The 23,538-nt window shown below is 39.5% G+C and overlaps 1 protein-coding gene across 6 annotated transcripts in view; it reads left to right on the forward strand.

The window, feature by feature from the left end:
• The window catches only part of CALCR (calcitonin receptor), a 154,441-nt gene extending 131,774 nt beyond the window's left edge, over window positions 1-22,667 (forward strand). For all 6 annotated transcript variants that reach the window (XM_021551731.3, XM_021551735.2, XM_031503834.2 and 3 more), the window contains 5 exons: window positions 138-198; window positions 301-367; window positions 2,724-2,942; window positions 11,340-11,381; window positions 16,896-22,667. In XM_021551731.3, the coding sequence (XP_021407406.1) occupies window positions 138-198; window positions 301-367; window positions 2,724-2,942; window positions 11,340-11,381; window positions 16,896-17,117 (611 nt within the window). In that variant the 3' untranslated portion in view covers window positions 17,118-22,667. The remainder of the gene's footprint in view (window positions 1-137; window positions 199-300; window positions 368-2,723; window positions 2,943-11,339; window positions 11,382-16,895) is intronic.
• The last annotated feature ends 871 nt before the right edge of the window (window positions 22,668-23,538 follow it).

Genomic DNA, 23,538 nt, shown 5'->3' on the forward strand with positions numbered 1-23,538 from the left:
GATGGAATAAGTTCTTTCCTGAAAGATGTGATTTCACATCCATATGTTTTGTGAACAACAGACTTCTTTATGTGTGGCACACATGAAATTCAGGCCAAACAAATATCAAGACTGATCTATAACTTTAATCATTTCAGGGTTCCCTTTAGTGCCAGCATCCATTCATGCAGCTGCAAGAGCCAGATACTTCAATGACAAGTGAGTAGCATATCTGTTTTTGAATGAACTTACCTTTCTTTAACTGTACAGCAAATTTTATTCAAGTTAATAACGAATATTAATGCTGTATTTCTCCTCCAGCTGCTGGATGAGTGTTGACACACACTTGCTTTATATTGTTCATGGACCTGTAATGGCAGCTTTATTGGTAAGAATGTTGTTTGCTATCAACAGTATAATATTTTAGAAATGCTGCTAATCCAAACAAAATAGAAGCTTCTGTACTATAAGTTTTTTGGTCAAAACCCAGAAGTAACTAGAGGTTTTCTCTACTCAGTGTAACAAAGGACAGGCTCACAACACTTTTTTCCTGTGAGACTTGAGATGAATACACTGCATTTATGTGACATCAATCATTTAACTGTGCCTTAGCTGGAGTGAGCTGGTTGCTCAGCATGGGTTCTTCAGGTCACTGAGTTTGTTCCAAAGGTAGGGAGCTAAAAGAGTCCAGGGAAAGAACTCAGACTGGGCTGTTTGAGTAGGAGGACAAGATTCAAAGCACAGCTTGGCAATGTGCATACATGTAACATTTGGTATGCCAGTTGTGCAGTTGGGCAGGGTAACCCTGACCTTCCTGGCAGATGCAGAAAGGGTTTTACTCAATGCAAGCCTCAAGCTCATCTCATTGTGTCACCCAAGATGCACTTTCATCTTTTTATCTACCTCTTACTTGCAAACGCCAGCATGGACATACCTGCAATATTGCCTCAGAGATCAAACAATAGAACAGTAAGTACTTGGAAAGCTTTGAATAAACAACTTTGCATATAATAGCTGAAAAAAATAAAAAAATCTTTCTACCCTTTCTGGAGAAGCAATCTTTAACTTCAGCTATATGAAATAACCCATCCTTCCCTGCCTTATAGGTAGTCTGTTGGTCCCAAAGAATCACAGTTATTTTAGGTTTATTGGTTCAATCTTGACTGTATCTGCTATTGTAATGCAAATTACCATCTGAGAGAGGCCATTTAACCTTTGTTTTTGTCATTGTGATCCCAGTCTGTACATCTTGGCCACAAATAAAAAAGAAGCAACTATTATGGAAAAAGAGCAATCTTCAGCTGTTTTCAAAATAAGACATTATTATTTCTGTATTGTGCTTATGTCATTTCCAGTCTTATTTTTCTGATGAAGATGTCAATGTCTACAGTATGTCCTGCTTGATTTGCTCCAAAAAATCCCATAGTGGCAGGCTTATTCAGAAGAGCTGAGGGTTTTTAATTTTGTGAAGTCTTACCTAGATTTTCACAGTTTCTTTCAGAAAATCTAAAAGTGAAGGTTAAGCAGAGTGAGTGAAGTCGGAATAGGATGGAGAATAAGGTTTAGATTTAATGTTGACTGGGACCTCAGAAGTAATTTAATATTCCTCTTTTCTAGTAGAGCACAAATGTAAAACAGTTGAAAGGTATCCCAGTGTAGTTTAGAAGTGATGAAATATTCTATCAGAGCTTGCTAATCCATTGTTCTGAAAAAATTCAACTGAAATTTCTGGTGTGCATATATATATATATATATATATATATATAATTTGAGCTTTTGAAATACCTATGGAAGTTATACACTTACATACTTATTTCAAAAAAATTGGCAGGAAAAAGAAAATAAGTACATTAAAGTTCCAAAGTGTCAGTGCCTGATTTTACTGTAGCAGAGTGGAAAAGAGTGATCTGGGTACACTGGAGACCAAGGGGTCCGTGATCCAGGGATGTCCACAGGGTAACCTCTGAGCTCATTACCAGCCTGGGTCTGCCCTCCCTCCTCCTGCAGGCTCTCAGCACATCCCACAAGGAGCTCTCTGTGAAGCCAGGGTCAAGGGCAGGTCACTCTATGCTGAGATCAGATTTCCAGAAATAACTGAGGAGAGGAGATGCTGAACTATTTGGTATCACTGATCATAAGGATCAGAGGCAAAGTTTTCTGCCCTGAGACAGCAATTGTTACCTGTTCCCTGTGGGTAGAGTACCACAGGGTCCCTGCAGTCTGGTGGAGGCAAGAGATAACCTAGGTTTTCCTCAAGAACAGCCTTACACCCCTGCCCACAGACAAGCCTGAAGTCCATGGAGCATATTCCCTAGGGAATATGTGGGCTCACATAGGTCTCATGTGCCTGGAGACATGCTGGAGTTAATTTCACCTGGCAAGATAGCTTGGCAACTGTCAGACTCAGGACGGAGATATAGTTCTTTCTAGGGAAAATTTTGTCCACCCCATTTAAACTTCCAATGAAAAAATTATACTTAGTGTTCCCTGAATCTGCCCACATCAGTGTCAAAACATCCATTGCATCCTAGAACTAACCCCTGCCTGCCTGAAGAATCCATGCAGGCTCCAAAGCATGTAGAGATGCTTAACAGATCTTTCCTGAAAATATTCAAGGTATTTTCCAAGACCTAACTGCCAAGGAACTGCCCATTATAAGATACAATAAAGCTAGAAAGCTACAGTTTACTACCATTTATGTGCTTTTTATTTTTATTTTACATACAATAGCTTTGTTTTTGCAGGTCAATTTTTTCTTTTTGCTGAACATTGTTCGAGTTTTGGTGACAAAGCTGAGAGATACCCACCGTGCTGAGTCCAACATGTATATGAAAGCTGTCAGAGCTACTTTAATCTTGGTGCCCTTACTGGGAATTCAGTTTGTTATTATTCCCTGGAGACCAGAAAACCGACTTGCTGGAGAAATATATGATTACATCATGCACATACTAATGCATTACCAGGTATGTAGCAGCTTCCATGCAGTTGAATTCTTTGATGTTAAGATAATTTACTCAAAGATACTGTTGCCAGGGGTTTTTCCCTGAAGCTGAAAATAACTGGCTTTTCAGTTCTTTTCCAACCATTTTACAGTATTGGATTATCTGGATTTCACAAGCAACACCACTGGATAAAGAACAGATACAAGATAGGGGAAACCATGTAATAAGTCACCAACATTTCTAAACTGTGGAGAGAAAACTGAGGGCTTTTATGTTCAGCACAACTTCTGTTGAAGTGCTCAAATTGACTAAAACTAGTGCTGTGTCCTTAATATTGAAATAAGCAGTGTTAGCAAACTTGTTCAGAGGGAATGCCAACACGGAAAAGAAGAACCAGAGACAACTAAATTTTATTTGGGAGTTATATTTCCAGTATTAGGAGGTTTAAATTATCAGACTGACACTTTGATTTCAAAAACACTCTGAAAATACAGCATCGTTCAGTAAATCTAGTTCATTTACTTTTGAAAATAAAACAAGCCAAACCAAAATGAATTTAAATGCTGGATTATCTGGTTGACTGACTGGAATATATCCAGACCTATATTGACTAGGAAAGGAAGTTTTTCAGTGCATTTGTGAGTAGTCGTGAACATTAGTGAATACGGTGACCACTGACCACCTTCTTGGTTCCATTTATATGGAAGGTAAGTGGAAAAATTATTTTAATGCTTTAATAAGAAAGCAGCTAAAAAAATCAGTAATGCTTTTTCCTTAAATGAAATTATAAATGCCAAATGACATCAACTAAAATCTATTCACCCTGTCAGATTATATATCCTGCTTATCATCCTTATCCCTTCAAAACTGTGGATGCTCCTGCTGCTGCATGGATAGATTAACTGAAGTTATAGGTCTACTTTTGAAGTGTATGACATCTTATATTACAGTTCTTCTTAAAAGGAATGACAGCTTTGTTTCTTCTATTGTTGCCTGTATTGTTACTTTTTCATTTACAAGAGCTAAAAAGGAATATCTCCAAACTATTTTTTTGGTGACAAGTTATTTGATTTAACAGTTCTAACAAGTTAAGATAAGACAGAGTGTTACAATAATCACTTTACTCTTAAAATATCTTTTAAATTCCATGCAGTTGTTGGAGAATTGCAAAACCAATTAAAATTGTCTAAATTAAAAATTCTAATCGTAATCATTATGCAACAGAAAATCACCAAACTGAGGTTAAAATGGAGGCTGCACTGATGAAAGGGGTTGGGTGAGAGTGGGATCCAAGGCAGGAAAGTTTCATCCCTGATGGGTTCCTTCTGCTCACACGGAAGAACTCTTGACACTTGTGTGCTATCTGCTAGAATCTGGCCTTTTGGAAGGTCTGTGCAGTTGTCCTGCTGGCTGCAGCCAACTGCAATCCTCCCTTTTCCACTTAGACTGGATTTTTAACTGTAGCCTAAAATAAACATTCTTAATCCTTTCCCTAACATTTCTTGTATGCATATTTAAGATTGATTGCCAGCTGTATAATCACTCCTCTGGTACTCATTTTCTTCCAGCGCTGGTTCTGTAATTACCTGACACTGTATTAGCTTGTGTAATGGCTGTGCTTCCCTGCTAGCTATTGTGCTCCCATGACCCACAGCACAGCCAGCCTGTGCAGACACCAGCAAGAGTCTGTGGGGTTTTGCAGCTCATGGCATGTCAGTCATACACAAGCAGGCATCCTGGAAAAATTTACCCTTTTTTTTTGGTGCATAATGTTACATGTTCTTCATTTCTGCACTGCTTAAATGAGAAAATTTTATGCATTTTCTAGAAAAGAAAGAGAGGCAGGTTTTCACAGTACATGACTTCTTAAAACATGAAGGATTGATGTATTATATAATTCATGTACACAAAAATGGTGCAAACAAGCACTGCAGTCTATTGTAAAACTCACAGAATTGAAGATAAGAAAGAATTTTTTCACAAAAAAAAAACCCAAAACATATAATGTTATTTCTTTTAGAGAATAGTTTTCCTGGCTGAAAAACAACACACCATAATTTATTTTATTTTATTTTATCAACAAACTAGGTTTCCTCTGCTGAAGTAATTTTTGAATAGCAGCAGAAGTCTGGTTTTGATCTGTCCCCCTCTTTTTGTGATGGTGTCATCAATGCTCACCATTTTAAGCAGAAGTGGTTTTTCAAATATGGTTGTATAAACAATTAATGGACACTGAATGTCTACTGTGTCTTTAACACAATTGACCAAATCCTTCTTAACAGATCTGAAGAACAAATTTATCATTATGTAAATGATAAAAAAATGGAAAGCTGGCTTTTGTGCTGCAAATGGGAATGCATACACTTTTCCTGATCAGCTAACCAACTTCCCATTAATCCTCTAAATACAGAGGTTCATGTATCTTCTCCAATATCAGCTCTTTAGTCTCCAGAAAGTTGAAATGAAAAGTACATCAAGCAACAGAAAGACATTTCAACTACTATGTTGTGGTTTAATCCCAGCTGGCAACTCAGCCCCACAGAGCCACTCACTTGCTCCCTGCACTGGCATGGAGGAGAGAACTGGAAGGGTAAAAGTAAAAACAGGGAAAACTCATGAGTTGAGATAAAGACAGTTTAGTAGACAAAGCAAAAGCCACATATGCAAGCAAAGCAAAATACAGAGCTCATTCTCACCTCCTCATGGCCAGGCAGTTGTTCAGCCAGCCTCAGAGAAGTAGGGCTTCATCACACATAAAAATGACCTGGGACGAAAAAAAGCCAGCACTCCTAACATCCCTCTTTTTCTTCTTCTCCCACTCTATATGCTGATCATGATGCCATATGATCTGGGATATTCCTTGGATCAGCTGGGTTCAGCTGACTGCATCCCCTCCCAGTTTCTAGTGCACTCCTAGCCCACTCACTGGTGTGAGATGAAAAGCAGCAAAGGCCTTGACTTTTGGAGGCCCTGCTCAGCCATTGCTAAAACAGCCCTGCATTATCAACACTATAGCCAGCACACATCCACAGCAGAGCCCCACATCAGCTACTGTGAAGAAAATGAACTCTACCCTACACACCTTAATTGGAATGACATGCTGTAGATGCATCAATTGGGATGCTGTAGATGCATCGATGAACACACACAGATATTTTATTTCACAGGGCTCCTAAATTAGGCACCACAAAACAAATATTTGCACTCCACAAAAGCCAGTGAGTTGCAGATCTACCTTAAAGGACCTGATTTTCAAAACCTGGTCAGTGATACTGAAATCTCATGAAAGATGCAAACTCCCTCAGGCTTTAAAGCATTAGGATACTGCATATGCCAGCTCCTTGCACACCTCTGGTATGAAAACACATAACCTGAAAACCCCATCATGCTGCCCAGTGAAGACAAAATGGTACACCTGGGCAAAGGGAATGCCTCCTGTGAAGGAGTGGCACAGCAACAGCCCTCAGTCCTGCATGTAGCTGCATTCAGATCTCCATTCTGAGACAGAGCAACAGAGATGTGGCTTGTGCCTGATGAGCTGGCAGGGCCCCCTGCACCTCTGCTGGTGCTGGGGCTGGAGTTGACACTTCCTTCATCCTTGGAACCACTGAAAACCTTTTGAGGAGTCCCAGGATGTAAAGAGACTGGGGTGCTGGTGGTTCTGGTACCAACGATGACTACCCCAGCCTCTGATTTCAGACATTGGTCCGTAGCAAAAGCCTCACAAGAAAAAAGGAAGAGTAGAAAATTAACTGCATGATGCAGCAGCTAACCCCATCTATAGACATAGTCCTCCCAGAGCTCTCAAACCAGCCCAGGGATGAATAAGCCTCAGCTTTCAAGCTCCCTACACCAAATGTCCCATTCTAATTCCAGCACCTCCAAGCCAGGTTTTCATAAGCTGTCAGGTTACATAAAATGGCCCTGTCACTGTGGAGTTCTGTGAGGGAGGGGTGGAGGAACAGCCCCTGAATCAACAGCAGTACACAAGCAGCTAAAGCTACTCCTCTCAATACCTTGGTGACTGGGGCTCTAAATGTGTAAGTCTACCTCTAATGAGGAATTAAAACACTATTCAGCTTGGTTTTTATTGGCAAATGAAAAGGGTTTTTTCTGCTGAATAGAGGATAATCACTGTCTTTTTCTCCAAGAGTGAGATCCCTTGTGTGCCCCTCAGCAGCTTCCAACAGCACCTTCAGGGCTGCAGCACCCGCCCTGCCAGGCAGGAGGATGCAGCTCACAGGTGCCTGGTCTGCTACAAGGATATTTTGAATCTTTTAGCCATGGGTTTGGACTGCATATATATCCACACTTCCTCTAAGTTTTAAATTCAGCTCTCTATGCAGCCTTATACAGAACAAAATTAATCAATTTAAAAGTAGCCTGTTAAAAATAGTGAGAAATTTCAATGTATTTTAGAAGGTATTCATTCCATCTGTTTCCCAGTTTAAAAGGAAATAAATATCCTCTATAATGCCAAACCAGGCAGAAATATTTTCTCCTTCTGTTCAAACTTAAGGTTATAGGACTGCTTTTGACAACATAAGCATTTTTTCTTTATCTTCTGTTCTTTTTTTTTTCCTCTTTGACTTATTAGTAGTTTAAAAACTTTTTAATATTTTAAGCCATTAAGGTTAGGGAAAATATATTTTGCAAACTGAATACAATAAAGTGGCAATTTTATATTAAAATTTCATGCAAAAAATGACAGTAATGAAATCCCCATAGAGAGCAGGAGAAGCAAAGCAAGAGCTTTGGCTGCTGGGATGTCTCTATCATTTTGCAGGAGCTGGGCTGTCTTCAGCCCTCTCATGGCAATCTCCCCACCTCAGTGGCAACTGAAACTGCACAGACACATTCTTTGCTTTGCTTATTTTTTTTTAAATGCAACATAAATTAAAAATTCATAATGCAGTCATTTACCTCAGAGATGCTGTATGGGTGTGATGTGAGTGAAGGTGGTGAGAAAAGCACTGCTGTTTTTCTCAAAGCTTCTAATTTTGCCAAAATAAGAGAGGTGGGAATGGGATGTACTTCTATGAACAACCTCAGCCATGTTTATCTTTTTATTTTTTCTTTTTTTTTTTTTTTTTTTTGTTTCGCTGTTGATTCAGCTCCAGAATTTAGAAGTGAATAGACATAGAGCAAAGTCCACATAGAGAATCAAAAACTGATTTTTATATTATGACGACCTGTACATTGTCTTCTACCATCAATAGAGAATATATAACCCCACTAAAATCTTAACAGCAACACAGTATATGGTTGATTAGGGCAGAAACTCGGGCCCTGGAGATGGTCAGGAACAGCAGGAATAAGTGCATCCATATATGCTTTCTTTGTTTAATGAAGACATAAACTCAAATAAAAAAAATAAAAAGAGGTATGAGAAACCTATGTAAATTTGCAGTCTCTACATTGGTATTTTTTATTTGTTCATTTTTAACCTGAGCAAACTACTTAAACTTCTCTTCAACACACTCATGTCTTCTAGGAGAGTGAAATACAAATTAAATACCTGTCAAACAAACAATTTACTTAGACCAGTATAGTCCCTTAAACACTGGAAAAAAACCCATTACAGTGTTAAGGTAAGGGATGTGAAGGTCTGAGAGCTGCTGTCTCCAGACAATCACTATGGCATGATTCAGCTGAAAGCCACATTCATTTGTTCTTCACATAGTTTCAAAAATAAAGAATTTCAGAAGAAGTCATTAAAGGTCTTCATCTTATAATAAATATATTCTTTATTTCCACTTTCAACACCACAGCCAACATTATCTTGCTGGGAGCAGACAATATATCACAGGTTAGTTTAACAACTCCACACAGTGGCAGAGAGATATAATTGACTTAGACAATTCATCCTCAGCAAGAGTTGTATCCTGAGCAAAAACTAGTAGCAGTTAGAATTTGGAAGATATGTTTCAAAGAGATATGAGAAATAACCCATGGGCCTTAAATTAAATAATTAACCTTCCTGTAGTCTGTCACATGTTTTAATAGATACACTGTAGAATTATGGTCATCCCAAGCCCTCCTGGCTCCTGAGAGACAAAGTTGGTGGCTGCTGGTGAAATCTCAGTAGCTTTACAGCTGAAGATAACAATAACCCTCTGAACTATGGGCAAAACTTTATGTATAAAAAGAAGAAAAATAGACAGGAACAGGATCAGAAATAGGAATAATAGAAACAGAAAGAGAAATAGAAATAATAGAAAGATAGATGGCAGAGTTCAGAGGGCCATGGCAGGTGGAAGAAGAGCAATTGGATATACAAGGAACAGAATACAGAAAATAATTTCTTCAGCCAGAACATGTACAACATGCATGGTCTCAAAATAACAAGAAGACAGGTGTGCTTTCAGCTCACTCTAAACTAGAACAGAAACTGAAAGGGATATGAGACATCACTCCACCTTCTTTAGTTTTTCTGTCAGAAGCTGGAGGAGAAAACATTCATTAAGGTAACTGAACTCTTGAATAGCAGAAAAGTGGAGCAATTGCAGGATATAACAGAAGAATTCTAATACCATGCCAGAATTGAAATGGAAAATTTCATTCAAAAAAATGGCTTCACTTCAAATAGTTCAGGTTCAATTTCTGTCTTTAGGCAAACTGAGGTTCCCACATTCCCCCTAAACACTCTCACTGAAGAGTAAACTTGAAACAAAATTTCCCTGCTTCTTTCTTTCCCCCTGCTTCTTTCTCTTCCCGTGCTGTCTTCTAATTTTCCATGCCTCATGTAGACTGTCCATTGAGGATCCCTGCTCCCAGAGGAGATCAAGATCCATCTGCTTTGCCATTGTGGCTGACTGCTGTTAGTGAAACCACATTTAGCAGAGTAGCAGATCCCTGCTGCAAGGGTGCCCAGTGCAGTTCAAGAGCAGAGCTTGTGCCCAACAAACTGTGCACAGCACAAAAATTGGTACAGGCTGCAAGGAACTGCTGCATTTTCTACACTTGCAAAAGTTTTGATTTAGGAGTGTCTGGTCTGGCTTCAGAGCTGTAAGGTTTTGTTTGAATTTGTGGAGCTTCTTAGCCAAAACTTATGGACAAGCTATTGTATTGTGTGTATTGCGTACTGCATGGTGTGATTTGAGTTTTTTGAGAATACTCACTGCTTTGTCAAAATATGAAAGGAAATTTTTATTTCTTGCTATGTCTACCCTTCATCCTCCTCCTACGTGCTGTTTCATGTTGATATTTGAATTTATGTCAAATTACAAATTCTGCATCAGAGAAAACCTATTAGAGAAAAATAATTGTCATTATTGAAGTGGTCAGCACTTGTCCAAACCAGCCTGTGTATCTTTACATAAGCATTTTCTTAAAAAGTTATTGCTTATCCTGTTTGTGGTGCAAAATATACATCTGAGAGTCCAAGACATTTTGCAAAACATTATCTACAATTCAACTGGTAATCATTTAAATGAAGGTTTTATAGAAAAGATACAGCTGTAAAGCTCTTCACAGCAGCCCTTGGGAACATAAGCTGCATTGCAGTTTTCCCCTCAATTTCACAAACTGCCATATGTTTCGTTTATAATAACTGCTTTAAGTAATTTAAAATTAAGGCATTTGGCTCCCAGTGATGCTATGTAATCCTATTTTAATAAGAGCAAGTGTAGTTAGGACATGGACCAGTGTAACTACATAATCCTGAATGGCAGGCTCTCTGTGCAAATATTATTAATTTCATACTTTGCCATCTCATATTCCTGCCTTGGCCCTGTTAAATCTTACAGCAACAGTGAAATGCTTTCTGAACAGCTCTGGTGATGAAGAAATTAACTTAAAGCCATTTACAACCAAGCTATGATGTGCAGTGTCTCTTGTTTTCTGCCTCCCTACCCTCTAACTCATGTGCTGTGGTAGGTTTTTTCCTTTTTCTTGCTGCTTACACCTCTTCTCATATCCTCTCTATCCATTGTGATGCCCAACATACCAGTTCACTCATCCTGACATACAGTTCAATTTAAAACCTTCCTGGGATAGCTGGATTCTCTGTGTCTGGCACTTTTATCTGGAAAGCTACACTCTGGTGAGTGAGTGGCAACATACAGGACAAAATTCCTCTACAATCTCTGCAGCAAAATTAGTGGCAGTGTGGTTCTCCTCTAGAAGCAAAATAAATAGCTACCTTTTATTTTCTTTCTCTACCTCTCTTATATATAAATAACTTCATAGCCATAACAGATAATCTATGAAATAGTAATTTGGGGTGGGGGAACAGTTAAACATTATGAAAGGACAAAAAAATCAATTTAATAGCATACCTGTGAACGATGGGGAGTGTCTGTGATGCAGAAGAAGTGGATTCATGTTTTTATCCTGTATCCATCAAGTCCAAATTTCCAAAACACAATTAAGTTTGTATATTCTGATCCCTAAATTCTTTTCTTTTCCTTCTCTTAGGGATTACTTGTGGCTACCATATTCTGCTTCTTCAATGGTGAGGTAAGTACATGAAATGCAGAAAATGAGCAGAACTTGTAAAATGGTCATCCTGCTGTTCATTAATGCAGATGTGAAGCATGTGGCACTGCAAACTTTGAAACCACACCAAGTTGCTTTTACTCTCTGCACACCAGCAGTGGCATGTATTTCTGACAGCTCTGAGCAGAGTGTGACTGGAATATCCCTGAGCAGATTAATCAGGTCTGTTACCACTACAAAGCAGCTAATGAGGTACAGGCATGACACTCTTGCCCTACTATCTGCAAGTTTGAGATGGATGTCTAAGTAAAGGAGAAGAACGCTTTAAACCCCTTCCTGCCCCAGAACAGCAGGAAGGACCACAATACTCAATAAGAAGCAGAGAAGACATTCAGAGATCTGTGTGAAGAATGCAGAGGGGAGCTCAGGCCAGAGCTATGGCAAATCCATCCCTGGTAGCACTGTCAGAGGTGGAGGAGTACAATTGCTTGAGCTCCTTTGAGGATTAGTGCTGGCCTTTTTACAGTCAATGTTTCTTGTGTAGCAATTGAGAAATAAAAACCCTTGAGGCAAAGACCTTTCCCAGTCTCTTACAGCTGGATCATATATATGAATTTACACCTACAGTGGGTTTTAGATCCACTTTACTACTACTTTTTTTACAAAAAATAGCAGGTTAAAATATTTCAAGAACCATTTAAATTCCTGCAGTAAGCTATTTTTCCAAAGATGGTTGGCAGAAGAAAGCTTTTTCACCACATCAAGAGCATTCAACTGTAGCAAAATAAAATACCATATATCTTAGCAAAGCTAGGAAGTCCTTTAAAAAGTTTGTTTTCAACTCAGAGCAGATTAAATAGATACAGAACAAACTTTGTGATGCTAACACTCAGTAAGTAAACTTAGAGAGACATTTGTGCTCCTGTTTATCCCTGTATATTATTAGAAACCAATAAATTTCATGTAATGATGTGACCACACGTTTTGATAGAGACTGGAAGCAGGCTATCTTATTGATAAGGTGTTACTGGCTGATTTGATAACATTCAGGATAGCAGAGAGCATTAAATTCTGACACCATTTGTCAACATCTCTGTACATTTTCCTCTGGTTGGCTCCCTGTGTAAATGTAGAGAGAAACTGAAGGATAAAAAAGATGAGAAGTCTCAGCTTCAGTTCTGTAGCACGGCTCCACAGGAGGCATGAAAGAGAATGACAAAATATGTGCAGCTAATCACATCAGAATCTAACACAAAGTGAGAGCTGTAAAGATCATGGTACAGAACTTCACCGTTTCGTGCAACTAAACAAAGTTGAAGACATGTACAACTCTTTTCCTAACACATTTCTGTCCCCTGTATCTGCAGGCTACTATCACCTTTCTCCCTCTCTCTTACTGTCATCACTCTGACACAGCTGAATATCCATGTCCTGGAAACAAAGAGAAACTTCTGATACTCCCTAGTATGGAGGATCTACTGTGAAGAAAGTAGGAACCAGTCAGACAGGTTTTGAAGCATCCTCTAAGAGTGGCTGTGTGTCCATCAGTACTCCAGTGTCTCCTCACTGGCCTCCAAACAATGTGTTACCCCAAAATCCTGGTCTTGAACATTGCCTTCTTCACTCCCCCCAGTGTCACCTCCATTTTTTTCACATTAGATTTTGCAAAACAAATTCCCTTAATGTTTTATAGCTTTAGTGCAAAAGGTTGAGTCTCCATCTCTAATGAGAACACCCAGATTTGTCTAGGTTAAAGGTTGTAGCAGTGTTAAAAATGAGGAAAGGTCACACTAAAATGTGCTGAAAACATAAAGTATCTTAAAGTACATTTGTTTCCTACTTTCATTAACTGTCTCTAATTCCAAAGTACTTTTGGCAATGCTACAATGTCAGAAGAGCATGTTCACCTTTACAACCCCAGGAATACAATTCTCAAGGTATGCACTAAGAAATACATCTGAAGCATATGCTTGCCAATATGCAAGATTGATGACTCCTTGGTGGAGCAGCTGGTCAGAAACGTTAATCAAAGTCAGGCAGTAAAAACAAATGACTGTAAGGATGCAGGTTTCTCAGACTTGTGTGGAGGCATTTTATTGGTGCTTGGGTAATTTTCACCATTACACCCATTTTCAAAATCATTCCATCTGCTTCAGATATGCAGACTGTCAGTGGCAGGAGTGCTGAGAAACCCTCTCATTATTTTCTTCTAGGAAATTTTCTTTTGGGAAGCTTTTTTTAGAATTTCCCATCACAGTGAGCAGTGTCAAAGTTGAGACCTCTCTAATACAGGCTCAAGACACTTTGGTGCTACTTGCAGCAGCACATTGCCCATAAACACTCAGCAAAGTTCAAGCACTAGAGTAGCTGGGCTGGGCTGGGCCAGAGGGAGAGGATGAAAGGATTGTGATCCTTTCCTCCCAGTTGTTTCTGCATTTACACAATCTGTAGATATATAAGACACAAAACCTATAGAAAAACAGCAACAGACTAATGCCAAGCTGGTATTAGTGCCTTCCAAAGTGAGCACTAATCTGAGTTGACCAAGAAAATTGAGCTAACTTCCCCCAGTCCTTGTATAGGCAGAAGTACACACGCCAAAGACACAGTCTGGTCTTCAGTCATGATATAAGATTGTTTACAAGCTGCTTGCCGTAGAGGCTAAAATTATTTCTCATGAGAAAATTCAGTGTGGGGCAAGGAGATTAATTTTAGTACTGCAGAAGCTTGGCTAATCTGGGATTTACTTTTTCCTACTGGAACATTTAGTTTCAAGACCGAAATACATGAACTTAGCCAGGACAAACAATGCTAAACTCAGAATCACTTTAGTGTGTTTTATAGTGCATTCATCACTACTGCTTCACTAATCTCACTTTAGTACCATGAGACCATCTATAGAAAGGAATCTAATAACAAAAAGCTGTACTAATATCTTCATTCATCTGGAAGAACACATAAACAATGTATTTTTTTTTACTTTTGAAATTAAAAATCTTCTTGTATATTTTCATATAAAATCTTGGTGTCCAGTAGAACTGTAGTTTCTGTCCAACAGCAGTTTCGTACAGATGACACAAAGTCTCTGCAATAGTCTGCTCACCAGACCACATTTTGAAGCCTGGAATTGCTTCTAGACTGCAAGGCTGGACAATGGAATGGAAAGTCTATCTGGGGAAAAAACCGCCATGTATCTTATGTGCCAATGAGGTGTGAATGTCTAATAGAGAACAGGAAAAACCTTTAAAGTCTTGAAGACTAGAGTAAATAAACTTGGGCTCTTCACTGCTTCAGTCTTTGCCTTTGTTTGCCTGCCATCACAGTGGAAAGCAGGGCAGGCATCACCGTGCACCTCGTGGTCCCCAGGTGCCTCCTCAGCCATTAATATGTCATGGCTGTGCACGTGATTTTCAGTAATGCTGCTCACATATTTAAAATCCATGCCTGAACGGTTTTAGTTGGCACTGAGTTACGATCATCTGAGATTCTTGGAATCGTGGCAGAAAACTAGATTAGCAAGTTCTGTTCAAATGCAGCAACTTGTACAATCCATTATCCATTTGTGGCCAGATCCTTGTACAAACAAGCAGTTCAGCAGAGAACAGAAAAAAGACACTTTGATCTTGTGCTCTCACTGCTCTGTGGAGCCTTTTAGACCTGTATAATGGCACTTCTGACCATGGGCTGAACTGAAGGGCTGTGGCTGTTGTCTACTCACCATACATACAATGTAAGCATCGCTCTCTTGGAAGAAGAAAATTATAAACTCCTCATGACAGGCTCTGTAAGACTTAGGGACATTGTTCTTCCCTCTCCAGTTAACCATCTCAGACCTGTGGTTGCCCTGGTGGACTGTCAGACTCCAGTTCAGCTGAGAGCAGTTGGGGAGGTTATTAGGAGCTTCTCACCTGCACAGGAGCTCTTCTCCCCATGCAAAGAGTGATCAAAGCCGTGGGGTCTGTGCAGGGGGCAGGGGAAGGAGAGGGCCAGGAAAGCAGCACAAAGTCTCTAAGAGCAGGCTCTTGCTGCCTTCGCTGAAGATGCTGACATGAATCCAAATGGATGAAGTGCTGTGAAATGCAAACATGCCCAGCTTGGGGCAGAGGTGAAGGCCAGAAGTGCACAGTGGCTGGTGACCGTGGTGCCGTGGGGGAGGTGGCTGTGGGCAGGCAGAGCCGCAGTGCACACACAGGGTTTCTGCACTATCCTCCTTGTGTCTGCCCTAGATGCCACCAGCCCAGCGAGATATGGGGAAAGTCACTGTCCTAGTACTTCTGAAGATTTCTTCTTCCAGTTCCTCCCCATTGCTTCTGGGGTAACAAAGCTACAATATTCATACTTTAACATCAAAAGGCAATTTTAAAGTGACTAAAATCTTTACAAATTTTAACTTGTGTAATATTTCTGTATCAAGTACTGCCACTGCATTACTCTTTGACCGAGTAATTCTTTCTTAATAATAAACTTGGGTGATATTGTGATAAAACATCCCCACATGCAGCTATTTCACTTCAATTTTCAACATTGGCATAGTAAACCTTACTCACAACCCAAGTAATTAAAGTTCCATTGGGACCCTATGCCTTTCCTGTGCTCGATATCTAATTAACTTCCACAGAGCCACTTGGTTTTTTTCCTTTATGTGTTAGGAGGAGGTGAATAGCAATACATTCTCCAGATGACAAACAGTGCCCACCTCAGCAGGACCATAGAAACTTGTGGTCACACAGTGACCTGTCATCACAGTGCCCTATGTGCACCTGCCTTCCTCTGGAGGAGAGGGTAATTTACATCAGATTATTGTGCCAAACTGCTGCTGTTCTCACTTTGTGTTGTTCAGAAAACCTAAATGAATCAAAATCCTGATCTAAATGAAGAGCCAGGATTTGCCCATTTTATGCTCATTTCACAACACTATCAAGAGCTGCCTTGAATGGACATGCAGCTGGCAGGGCTCAATAGTTTAAATAATTTCCTAGTAGCATGTATAACACCACTCTTACTGTAAGTGTTGAATAAAATATCTTATCCTTAGCAGATGACTGTTCAAAGGTTGAAATCCTCTGCCATGCAGAGGGTTATGACCATTCTATATTTTGTGAGCACAGAATCTGTTCTTAAATTACCAGAACACAAAATCTCTGTTTAGCTGTCCTGATCCTCTATCTCTTTCTACAAAATTAGTCCTGGTGAGTTCATGAAGTGTACTTGTACTTTGCCACTCATGGCAAAGTCTCATTACTCAAGGCTGAGCTTCTTCAGGTATCAAAATGCATTAGGTATTTCAGGGGCAATAATCCATCAGCAGCATCAGACTTTCTCTTTTTCCTTTCCTTTCCTTTCCTTTCCTTTCCTTTCCTTTCCTTTCCTTTCCTTTCCTTTCCTTTCCTTTCCTTTCCTTTCCTTTCCTTTCCTTTCCTTTCCCTTTCCCTTTCCCTTTCCCTTTCCCTTTCCCTTTCCCTTTCCCTTTCCCTTTCCCTTTCCCTTCCCTTCCCAGAGAATTTGCCTCACCATAGCCGTGTGTTTCCCTGGCAGGTCCAAGGAGCTCTGAAGAGGCAGTGGGCACAGTACAAAACGCAGTGGGGCCAAAGGCGCCGGGAGCACTGTTCCACACGATCTACCTCCTACACGGCCACGTCCATCAGTGAGGTCCCTGTTTACCTGTACCATCACGATGCCAACAATGAACAGTTAAATGGAAGATACGTAGAGGACTCTGAACTCGTTGCATTAAAATCTGGAGAAACGTCTGCCTAGCTCAGCACCAGCCACTGCAAACACACCGTTTCATGTTCTGCTTGTGAAAAAACTGGGGAGAAGGGTGGGAGTGTGGATGTCCAAGATGCTGTGTCAGAGTGTAGGCCCAGGCAGAAGGACACATCCTATTCAAAGCACATCAACCTCTGACAACAATGATGTAGAGGGAGTGAGATGCAGACCTGGAACCGCATTTCTTCGTGTGCACCGCAGCAGGGAGTGAACACGGACCCGCCCAACAGGCTGTGGAACCTCCACATCTCCTGATACCTGTATGAAGTGACCATCTGACATTTGTAACAGCCCCAGGTAGCCAATACCAAATAGGAAAGGAAGAACCAGTATGTGGCAATTGGAAACCTTCAGCACTTTTTGCTTTTGGTACTTTTCCTTAACACTAGATTTTAAACCATCAACTATCACAAAGTGTAACTGACTTGGAGTCCTTTATTTTTCCCTTTTAATGAGCTTGATGACTGCTTAAAAGATTTTGCACATTGCAATAAAAATCAAACATATGAACAGCAGAAAGTCATTTCAAAGTACTGAAATCTTGATGCTTTCCAAAGAACGCCACAAAATAATAGTATCCCCAAAGGATACCCCAAAATATTACCATCCCAGTGGCAGGGGCATAAAGCAAATTAAGGTGAAATAGTCATTGTATACCTCAAGATTTCAAACACCATCAGAGAAACAAATCAATTCTTCAGGCTTAATGACACAAGTCCTGAAGGCATCTCAAAATAGATTACATTCACCAATACTGGTAGTTCAAGAATATTTATTTATAGAAAAAATGTCACCCTATTACTCTTCCCAGAAACTCATCATTAAGACACAATTCTCTGACTCTGAATAAGCTGTGAAATTTGTTTGGGAACTATGTTTTATCTAATAGGCATTCTGAGTTGAGTGCTAGTGCTTGTCTCTGTTATAAATTTGTGATCATGGCAGAAAATGTTCCCGTGAAAGAAATCAGGAACCAATATCTTAGCACAGGAATCATCTACTTTTAGAATCTGGTTGCTCTTCTGAGTTCCTAATCATTAGATAGTCTTGCCAAAAATCTTTATTATCTATTTCTGCTTCTATTGAAATTAGCACAGTGATCCCTGTTAACTTGGATGAGCAATGAACAAATCTCTTCAATGTTCAGGAATGAGTTATGCAATACAGTGCAATTCCTCCACAGTGATTTGAATCCATTTTTAAATATTTTATCCAAGCTGATTTTCCTTCCCTGAAACAACCAGACTCTAAGCGTTACCCTGAATTTGTAGATTTTAAATGGAGAAAAAAATGTATGTGTCTAGCTACATGAGTCACCATCTCACTGGAAAAGTCCCTTCCAGGAATGAGTTCACGAGGCAGGGCTGTAAAGCCAGCACTGTGAGAATGGACCAGATTTGCCCTGTCCATACATGAGGCAATGCCTGCAGGGAAGGAGGATGCTCTGTTTTCACCACCAGCACACCCACCAGCTGTGCACCACAACACACTGTCCACAGAGTGAGGAGGAAGCTGCCAGCTCTGCTACTGTAGAACAAAAGAGGAGCTGGGGAACAAGAAGGAATTGTCTGCTGGCGGTGCAGATCATCGCATGGTCAATCCAGCGGGACACTCACCGGAAAACACCATCATGTGTGTTTGTTCAAGCCACATATACCTATTTTTCAGACTTCAAGGAATACAAAGACAGATATTTTTTCAAACAACAGTATTTCTCATATTGCTATTTCTACTTTCACCAGTGAACAGCAGGAAATGGAAGAACCAGTTGTTAAAGACAATAAAGTGACTCTGGCTCTGCTATGAATCTGTATTATTCTGAATAGCTTTGGGCACATTGCACTTCCCAGGAGGGCTGCAGAAGGCATTCCTGCTTTCTAAAGTCATAAATGAGCTGATTGTAAAAGAAATGTGCATAATATAGAGAGTTTCATAACAAACACGTTGGTTTTAATAATGTAAAGTTTACAACATGTAAGTGCAAGTTGTTTCACAGTTGGTTATGTTCCTGTGGATGTACAAAATGGAAATGCTTTACCATTATACTGATTGTTTTCTTTTTTCTATAATGATATTTTCTTGCTCTGTTTAGTAGAGTGCTCTGAAAAGTCAGATTCAGGATCTGAGGTTTAGGATATTGTTTGCAGCTTCGATGTGCTTGTGTCAGTCTTTATGGAAGTTTTGGTTTCAGACAAGGGATGATGATTTCCAGCCACAAAAAATTTGGTATAACATACACACTGAATTTAGGGCTGTCATCACACTTGGGTTTTGTTGGAAAAGCTGAGTTTCAAAGGTACTTACTGAGTAATTTCTAATCAAAATATTTTCCAATGGGAAATGTTATTTTCCTTCATCTCAACATGGTTTGAAATGCCATAATTGCACACACAAGGTACATTTTATTCTCTGCTTTATAAATAGCACCATACACTAGTGACAGTAATATTGAGAATGCTGATACAACCTCAGTAATTCCAAATATGACACTAAGGTGGTTTGACTCTAATAGATTTCACAAGAACAGCAGAAATACATAATTAATGTATCAGTGTATCAAAAAGTACAGAAGGAGCTAACACTCGAATCAGTGGATTCAAGATGTATTTTACGAGAAAAGCAATCTCACATTTATCACCTCTGCAGTATCTGTTTCCTCTCAAACACCACACCCAACACATGAAAGCTCAGTTTAGTGAGCATTTGCTCTGGCAGAAGGTTTTGTGTGGTTGCTCTGAGCAACGAAATCTATCAGGAAGATAGATTTAGATGGATGCTGGTTGTTATTCTTTATGAGGTACAGAAACACAGCACAAATTAAAATATTTGTTGTGGCATGGGATGTTTAAAGTAAGACTTGATTGTTATTTTATTTACATAATAAATATATTTTATCTGAAATAAAACAGCAACTAAATAGAACAGACAATTTTCTCTGTATTAAAATTGTTAGCAATAATGCTACCTTAATTAAAATACTAGAGTGCTCACATAGCAAAATAACTCTGCTCTGGGATAAGAACAACCCTGCAAAGGTGGTGAATTTCTGTTCTCTTCTCCAATTCTTTGTCAACCCAAATAATTATTAGTAAACTTACAAAGATGGAAATCTGAAACACTGAAAATGTGAAGGTACCTACAATTTCCACTACTAGCAATTTTAAAAATTTGGTGTGTCTTTGTGAAGCTAAATACTGCTCAAAAATTTGAGGATTTGTAACCTAGAAGACATTTGCATTTACACAGTAATTGATTCCAAGCCAATGAGAACCTGCAGTATGAACATGCCCTCTCGCCCTCTACACAACTTTTTATATGTACTTCCACATGGATCCCAAATTTGTATTTAGGAACCTCTTTACTGAGCATTCAGAATATAATTGAGAAAATAAAGTAAATCTCAGCATCACAAATACAGATCAGTATGCTGCCCTCATCCTAATAAAGCACAGAACCAGTGAAATCAAGTGCTGAGAAGGCTCCCATTGCTGAGCACATTCTACTGCTGCAGGAAAAGGAAGCACTGGGGCAAAATGACTGACCAGGCTGTGGTATCAGGAGTCCCATAAAACACAAATCAGTAGTCAGCACTGGGGATGATTTAAGCCCAGCTCACCTGCCTTGGCATAGGAACCATTTAAATGACCTGCTGAAGCTCTGTCAAAACTTATTTTCTATTATTTTATAGCAGCAAAGATGGGCACTATGCTCTGCTGGAGCAGGAAGGTATTTAACTCTCCTTATATGCCATTTAAGATTTTCTCATAATCCAATTTCAGGACCTCACAAGCCTATCTTTAAAGAAACAATTATCTTCATCCAATTTTTAAAGGACATCAGCATTGATTTTATGACCCTGGTCCCTTTTTCTCTCACTGCAAGCAAAAGAAGCTTTGAGAAGTGACCACACTACAGGAGTGTAATGTGTAATGTGCAATGTGTGCCCATGCGTGACTACATGCAACTCTCCCACACCCAAGTGCTGGTGATGTTGGTTTGCATAACATGGTCAAAGAGATACAACTCCTTCCCTCATATGTTTTGCATTTCTTCCCCCTCAGTATCACTATCATAAGACACGTTTATTTCCCAATCTGTGCTTTCTACACATCTTCAGGAGAAACATTTTTCTTTTACATTTTACAACTCATGCTCACTTGCTCTTGGTCCAAGACGTACTCATCAAAATCAGACTGGAAAATGTGTATTTTGATCCAAACCAGATTATAGAATTCAGGTGCTTGGCCTACACTGTCTTTTAAAAACTACCTACCGGAATTATGGAAATGTTAGGTGCAGATTTAAAACTAAGTTAAGGATAAAAGTCTGAGCACACAAACCAAGTATTTTCAGAAGCAGAGTAACATTATCTTTTTTACTTTTGACAGAACACAATTCTGTTATTTAAATACATTTTTTAAAAAATAGAAAAAATCTAAACAGATCTTGTGAAGTTGAAAGTTATACAAAAGGCACCAAAAAAAACCAACCATCTGGAAAGCCTAGATAGTATGCATACATATGAACAGTAAATTATTATAAAAGCTATGTTCAGGTAGAAAGCAATCCATTGTCCCAAAATGAACAAAATCTAAGTCATGAGTGGGAGAGGCTGCAGGTCAGAGAAGACTTGTAGCCTCCAGTAAGTGCCTTTATGCTTTCTGGGGTCTCCATATGGAACACAGACAACAAGGGTCATCCATCATCCCACTCTCATCCCAGATGTGTTCATGATGGGTAGATAGATTTAGATGGATGCTGGTTGTTATTCTTTACAAGGCACAGAAACACAGCAAAAATTATAATATTTGCTGTGGCATGGGACCAGGACCAACATACAACCAGGACCAGAGATACTGGCTGCACTGCATTGCTCATCTTCCTAAACCTGCACTGAGATGATCAAAGGAGCTGACTGGGAGATGAGCAGGAGCAATGTCTTTTCCAGCTGCGTGATAATGCTGAGTTATATCCTTAGCATGAGATCTACTGTTGTGGGGAAGACTGATCATAAACCAGGCAGCTCCTTGGTATGGAAAACCTTTTAATTTCACTTTGCTCTGGGTAACACAGTAGTAATTCTCACTGACTTCAACAGTGTGACTAAAGGCAGGACTTCTCCTGATTATAAAATCACTCTGATTTTAGAGGTTATCTAAATATCAAGCAAATACTGAAAATTCTTGGTGTGATAGAGTATCACCTGCATATTTGACATCAAATTCCTGGTTCATCTGTATTATGCTACATATAGACTCCTTAAGTTTACAAGATACTATCTTTTGTATTTGCCGTGGTTTTTCTAGTAAAATGTTTGATTTCTACTAGCACCATGTTTATATGTGTTACATGTATTTGACAAATTTCATTGATTACTTGGCCACTAACATATATTTTACATGTTACATTTATAAGTATAGTTGCTTATATGAAAGGCTTGGCATATAACAGCTTCCAGAAGATCAAAATAAAAAGAACACAAATGGCTCTCCCAGTCCATGCTGAAAAACATGAGAGCTGGAAATCCCTTGTATCCTACTCTCCTCTCTTATTTCCTACTTATTTCTTTAGTTCTGAGCAAAGAGGGACAACGTACCTCAGTCCAGATGGCAGCACAAGGCTGATCAGCACTAGATTGTATGGATACGTGTTTCTGGGCAGTACACAGGGAGATGTACAGCTTTTCCCACTGATCATTGCAAGGACACGCAAGAACTTCCCCCAGTGTGTACACGGATGCATGCAAGATACCTTTAGGTATATGCACCATCACAATTAACACCCCTGCTAAGAAGGGGTGAGAGAGAGTTCTGCAGAATTTGAACAGTCTGTGAAGTAAGAGTCATGAAGAAAGAGGCTGTATTTTAGGTGCAGAGACAGCATTGCCAGTATAGGCTTCCACATGAAAAGAATTTACATAAAACAGCTGCCTTTAATGAGTGTCACTCTACAAATGGTCAGAGCTCATATTCTGCCTGCTGCAGATGGTGCAGGCAAGCTTAACAAGTTCAGGCCCACAACGTATGAAGACAAGATAGTTTAAGAAGAGGTTTTCTTATTATATTACCCTACAGGCTTTTTTCTTCTATTGTCTTTTGGCATATAGCAAATATTTAACTCCCAAGGACCCAGCCACCATGCTCACGATTGCTTCTCCAGCAGCAGAAGGGAGGTGTCCCTCTGGGGAGGCTGCAGCTTTGAACTGGCAGCAGTGTAGAGTCTTTATAAGAATTATGGTGAGAGCATATCCAACAAAAAGTAGACTTCAATTTTGAAAAAGAAACTTCAGAGATTTTTCATTTTAATCCTCTGTTGTAAAATTTCTTCCCTATGGAAGATTCCATGGGGAATAAGAATTAGAAAGGATGTGGAAGGACAAGAGGTCACTCCAGATGTACCATCACCTACA

This window comes from Lonchura striata, chromosome 1, assembly GCF_046129695.1.
Source record: "Lonchura striata isolate bLonStr1 chromosome 1, bLonStr1.mat, whole genome shotgun sequence".
NCBI classification, from domain to species: Eukaryota; Metazoa; Chordata; class Aves; order Passeriformes; family Estrildidae; genus Lonchura; species Lonchura striata.